Source organism: Bos javanicus, chromosome 12 (genome assembly GCF_032452875.1).
Source record: "Bos javanicus breed banteng chromosome 12, ARS-OSU_banteng_1.0, whole genome shotgun sequence".
NCBI lineage: Eukaryota > Metazoa > Chordata > Mammalia > Artiodactyla > Bovidae > Bos > Bos javanicus.
The window spans coordinates 79,678,691-79,684,690 of record NC_083879.1 but is presented as its reverse complement, the minus strand read 5'-3'; the positions used below and the strand labels follow the sequence as shown (position 1 = coordinate 79,684,690).

At 48.0% G+C, this 6,000-nt stretch overlaps 1 protein-coding gene across 2 annotated transcripts in view; it reads left to right on the top strand.

The window, feature by feature from the left end:
- Positions 1–4,142: 4,142 nt before the first annotated feature.
- Positions 4,143–6,000, top strand: part of SLC10A2 (solute carrier family 10 member 2) — a 45,319-nt gene continuing 43,461 nt past the window's right edge. Inside the window, exon 1 of one of the 2 annotated variants that reach the window (XR_009740084.1) lies at positions 4,143–4,704. Coding sequence is in view for 1 of the 2 variants with exons in the window: in XM_061435328.1 (XP_061291312.1) it covers positions 4,328–4,704 (377 nt within the window). In the remaining variant the exon portion in view is untranslated. The remainder of the gene's footprint in view (positions 4,705–6,000) is intronic. The other variant, XM_061435328.1, reaches the window with a different exon arrangement.

The following is a 6,000-nucleotide window of genomic DNA, read 5'->3' as shown; positions in this document are numbered from 1 at the left end:
TACCCATTCCACCCCCGGTGGACCTTCGGATAGTGTCCAGGTTGGATCTATTATGAGTGGTGCTTCCAAGGACTTTCTAGTTCAAACCTTTCAAGGAACTCAGTTGATGGATTTGTTAGGTCTTTACCCCGGACTTGAATGACTGGGTCACAGGCCACGTGTATGTTTAGCTTGAATCATTCTTGTAAGTGGTTACACCATCCTTCAGACTTTTAATATGGCTTCACATTCAAAAGCCTTAACAGTTGGCCCAGTGTCTTCAACAGAAGAAGACCTAGAATTCAGATCTTCTGAGTCCAAGTCCAGTGCTTTTCACATTCACCAAGTTCTAAACCCTTCATCCTAAATACCTTCCTCTTCCCAATACTTTGCTCTCATTTTTCCTTCACAGCCTCTCAGATGCATGCACAGCTAGTTGTTCCTGGGGCTCTTCTCCCCAGGGTATTTTTGTCTCAAAGAGGGTCCTTGGAGACTCCAAAGAATAATTCTAATTGTGGGATTTTCAGGTTCCATAAAAGCTCAATCCATAAGAAAGTACGGGAGAAAGGAGAGAGGGAAGTTGTTTCAGAGAGGACTGTGCAGAGAGGACTGTGCAGAGAGGACTGTGCAGACTCTCTCAGGTCCCCAGGGCTGTTCTCTGAACAGAGCCATTCCTGATGGAGCACAACCGGAAACAGAGAGCTCAATTCTCATCATGTGAACTTCAGAGCAAACACCTTGCACGTGTGTGTGTGTGTGTGTGTGTGCGCTAAGTCACTTCAGTTGTGTCTCAGTGACGGTATGGACTGTAGTCTGCCAGGCTCCTCTGTCCATGGGATTCTGCAGGCAAGAATACTGAAGTGGGTTGCCATGCCCTCCTCCAGGGGATCTTCCCAACCCAGGGACTGAACCCACGTCTCTTACGTCTCCTGCGTTGGCCAGCAGGTTCTTTACCACTAGCGCCCCCTGGGAAGCCCGCAAACCCCTTGGAAAGCTATTAAACCCTCATTTCTCCAAAACCATGTATCTACACCGGAACCAGAGGGAAGAAAGGCTGAGCCATTCAGCCCACCACCCTCCGTGTCTCCACTCAGGAGGCCAGGAACAGAAACCGGCTGCTGGCTTCTTGAAGGAGGCCTCGTATCTGAGCCCCGGGCATGAAGAAGCTGAGCAGAAAAGACTGAGAAAGATGACAATGGAAATCGAGCCCCAGCCTCCCAACGGCTCACTCAGGTGTGCATCTGTTCCCTGATTCTGTGTCGTGATTAAAGCAAATGATTTTTTTTTTCTTCATGTTTAGATCTTTCCTCTTCGTCCTGGTCTGCTGCCTGAATTTGAATGCAGCTGAGTTAAGGGTATTAATTAATTGTGAATCACTCCCATACTTGAATAGAAGGCCTCCAGAGCCTAATGTGCAAATTTATGTAAAAACAATGTGAAAATTAGAAATGCACTGGCACATTTTTTTTTTAAACCAGAACAGTAGCGCTCCAGTCTAGTCAAACAGACTGCTCATTTGCAAGTTGTCTATATGCAAAGCATTCAGCCCCTGGGAGCCTCAAACCTCCTTTAGCAAGTCGTCTGAAATTTGAGAAGAGCTTTGCTCCCCAGCCTGATTTTCTCTCCCTTCACGGGTCTCTGCTGTGGACCAAGGGCTGGGAGGCTTGTACCTGGCAACTCCAGGCACGGCCAGAACACGTAGCTCATCCTGGAAAAGTCCTAGTGCTTCCACACGAGCCACAGGACCCTGATTCCCCTTTCCAGACCAGACTTGGAGTAGGAGATGCTGTGTGCCCGCGGGTCCTGGGCTAGCTCTCAGACTCTCCGGGGCGATGCTGGAGGTCAGAGCAGGGCAGCGGCTTGGAAAGCCGATCATCGACCTTAGGTAGGAGTGTGTCAAGTTCACGATTTTACAGCTCTGCACCGGGCAGTCCCTCCCCTCCCCTGGCTTGGCTTAAGGGAGTGGGAGGGTGGGGAAGAGCTCTCAGGGCAGTGCCAAGGTGTAGCAGCAGGGGGCACATTCCTGTCATCAGTGCTTGGCTGGCAGGCAGTGAGCCAGAAAGGGTCAGAGGTCAGAAGATGCTCAGAGCCACTCAGCAAGGCAGGGCATGTCATTCCACTCCCAGGAGCTGGAAGGGGGAGCCAGGATGGGAATGAGCTAGCTCTAATATTTCAGCTAGTCTAGTCAAGGCTATGGTTTTTCCAGTAGTCATGTATGGATACGAGAGTTAGACTATAAAGAAAGCTGAGCGCAGAAGAAATGATGCTTTTGAACTGTGGTGTTGGAGAAGACTCTTGAGAATCCCTTGGACTGCAAGGAGATCCAAATAGTCCATCCTAAAGGAGATCAGACAGTATTCATTGGAAGGACTGATGTTGAAGCTGAAACTCCAATATTTTGGCCACCTGATACAAAGAACTGACTCATTTGAAAAGACCCTGATGTTGGAAAAGATTGAAGGCAGGAGGAGAAGGGGACAACAGAGGATGAGATGGTTGGATGGCATCACCGACTCAATGGACATGGGTTTGGGTGGACTCCGGGCGTTGGTGATGGACAGGGAGGCCTGGCATGCTGCGGTTCATGGTGCCGCAAAGAGTAGGACACAACTGAGCGACTGAACTGAACTGAACTGAATCTTTTAGCTTCGGGAGGGGGAAGGGTGATGGCAGAGAAGGAGGGTCTCCCAGGAATTGGCAGGCAGAGCCCATAAGCCCACCCACGTAGGGAAGGCAGGAATGGACCCACCCACAAGGGGTAGGCAGTCATGGACCCAGACACCCGGGGAAGGCAACCCTGGAGCAGGCTCCTGGGACAGCAGGGACCCTGAGTCCCTGTCACCCTTTGAGGACATGGCTCAGGGTTTTCCCAGCAGCTCAACCCCAAACAGAGGGGTCACGGTCAGGGACCCCAGCAGGTCATGGTCAGGGACTTCTGACTCAGTTGACTCCGTTGCTGGCTTAGTGGCTGGCACCCCCATCTCCCACCCCCCCACCCCTACTGCCCACAGCTCCTGTTCACTCAAATTATGACAAAGTTTGATTTCCCACATCGAGTTGCTCTGTAAACACTGATTGCAGTAAGTTCTTCAGTACGAAAGTAACCGGTAAATGTGATTTTCACCAGCTTGGGTGCAGTTGGCAACACCCTAACGCGGGTATTGAGACCAGTGTGATGCCTGGATCAGCAACCTCACCCTGAACTGGGAACTCGTCAGAAATGCAGACGCCTGGGGCCCACCCCAGCCTTCCAGACTCAGAATCTGCATTTTAACAAGACCCTCTGTGATTCCTGAGTCCACGGAGTTCAGAGAAACCCTTTTTAAAGGTATTTCTCTTAGTCTCCACCAGGCTAAACTGAGTTTCAGCTTTCCAGTTAATATCTGCTGGACTCAGACAGTAAAGAAGCTGCCTGCAACTCAGGAGACCTGGGTTCAGTCCCTGGGTTGGGAAAATCCCCTGGTGAAGGGAATAGCAACCCAACCTCAGATCCCTATCCCCCTCCAAAATTTTTAATTCCAGTTCCTGACACCCATCACTTTGACCTACTCCTCTGAGGTTCATCCCTCCAGGTAATTGTATTATCTCTCTGGCCATGAAGCCCTTTGTCACCATGGTGACGCATACATAATTATAACTGATGGGGCTTTCCTGGCCAGCCTTCCCACCAGACGACACGGAAAACATCCTACCCTTCTGCGTGTTACTCTCCCATAGGTGTGCAACAAGACCCTACAAGTTTCTCAAACTTAAATATTCCTTCCACGATCACTATAGACCAACACACACAGACAGATCAATGTGGAAGGAAAACTATTTTGGGGAGGAACTTGGTGGTCTGGGTTCTAGCACAAAGCCTGATACTGATCAGTAATTTGATTTGTCACAAGGCACTCGGCTTCTCAGGACCCAGTTCCCCCACATTGCACAGAGATGAGACAGGCCCCTTCTGTAATAGTTCAAGCTGATTTTAAGTGTCACTTAACTGAGATTATTTAACAAAGCTTCCCAGCATTAAACATTAACACGGCTCTTTTTATAATGCACAGTTCGTTATCATGCTAATAAATGATTAATTAGATTTCTCTGTCTGGGCCAATAATTTGGCAGGGCTTTTATGATTCATAATTTGTGCTGTGTTGTAAGGTTACCTCTCGAAACTGACATTCTAGCATTTATTGTTTTTTATTGCCTCTCTGAGGTGGCTTTGGAAGGAGACACCAGGTGACACGTGTTTGAAAAGGGTTTAAAAGTTGGATGCAGTTGGAGTGGACGGTGTTTATCTAGTAGGAGCAGTGAACTGGAACTGCTGTGGACTTCAGTGAGCGTTTGAGCAGAACAGCCAGCAATGGATAACTCAATGGTCTGTTTGGCCAATGCAACAGTTTGCAATGGCACGTCCTGTCTGGTACCAGACAGCAACTTCAACGCCGTTCTAAGTACAATCCTGAGCGCCGTCCTGACCATCCTGTTGGCTCTGGTGATGTTCTCCATGGGATGCAATGTGGAACTCAAGAAATTCCTTGGGCACATAAAGCGGCCATGGGGCATCTGTGTTGGCTTCCTCTGTCAGTTCGGGATCATGCCCCTCACAGGATTCATCCTCTCCGTGGCCTTTGACATCATGCCCATCCAAGCTGTAGTGGTCCTCATCATGGGATGCTGTCCAGGAGGGACTGCCTCCAACATCCTGGCCTATTGGGTGGATGGCGACATGGACCTGAGGTAAGATATGTAAGCCTCCCAGCATCGCATTAATGGCATTGAATTAACCTTCTCAGTAGCCTGTGGCATCGTGAATGCCCATCTGCTCTGCCATGGATATGGGGTCCAGCCAAGACGAGAGAGAGCTGCCTTTAACTCGCCTTCCTGCACAGCCGCTGTGCTGTGGGAATTCAAGGGTTCTTTTCCGTGTTTGTGTTTTTGAATCTAACTCAGTTAACAAGGAGTTGGATAATTGCTGTTTCTCTTTGGGAAAAGAGTCCAAGTTTTTCCAAAAAAGAAATTCTTTCCAACCCAGAAGCTACACCTGAGAAAGTTTTCCTTGGTATCAGGAAAAAAAAAAACAAAACTTTCTTTGTGGTGATGAGGAGTCCTGAATGGAATCATGAAATCAAAGTGTCCAGTAAACATTAGACCCTAGGATGAGACCATGACCAAACACAGCCAGTTTTGGGGGACAAGATTTCTCTTGGTATAAAATCTAAAATAAAATTTCAAAAATGTACATTTGCTTCACTTCTACTGGCATTAAATTAAAAAAAAAAAAAAGACTACAGCAGTTTTTAAAAAAATTAGGCTTACCTTCCTATAAAATAAACAGAGGATGGTTTCTCTGCTTCCCACAGAGAAATCTTAATTGCAGTGTTTGTCCATTTCATCCTATGCTAATCTGAACTAGCACTGGGGGGGAAAAAAACTAATCGGAATAAGGTGAAGCATTAATGGGAGGGGACCAAGAATTTTAATGCTACAAGTTGAGTAGACAAATACGTTTTTCCTTCCCTCACCATTCCTCATTTCCGGTGAAAGGTGTGCATTTCTGCAAACCAGCTGGGTATCAGGATAATGTGTGCTTATTAAATCCTGAACAGTAGGCAAGAGGCTCTGTTCACCCCCTCAGCAACAACACTCAGAGAGACGCTCACGGTGGAGAAATATAACCACCGCAAACTGTCAAACCGGATTCCGGATTGATGCGGCACCCGGTGGGCACGCGGGAGCCTGACACCTCAAGCTCTGCTGATGCCCATTTCTCCAGAAGCTTTAGAAAAATCACATCAATGGTATATCTTCATGTTACATCTCTCTCACATAAGGAAGTACCTTCTCTTCCCTGTAACAGATTTTTTTTTTCCTTAATGAAAGTCCTGTGAGGAGCAAAGGATGGCAAGTACTGTTCAGGTTTAGTTAATCTGTGAACCGCCATATAGCAATAAGGCCTCCTTACATTCCATCTCAGTCTGACCTGGATGGAGGCACAGGGGTGGGAATCTACAAGCGAGTTGAGGGGGGTGAAGT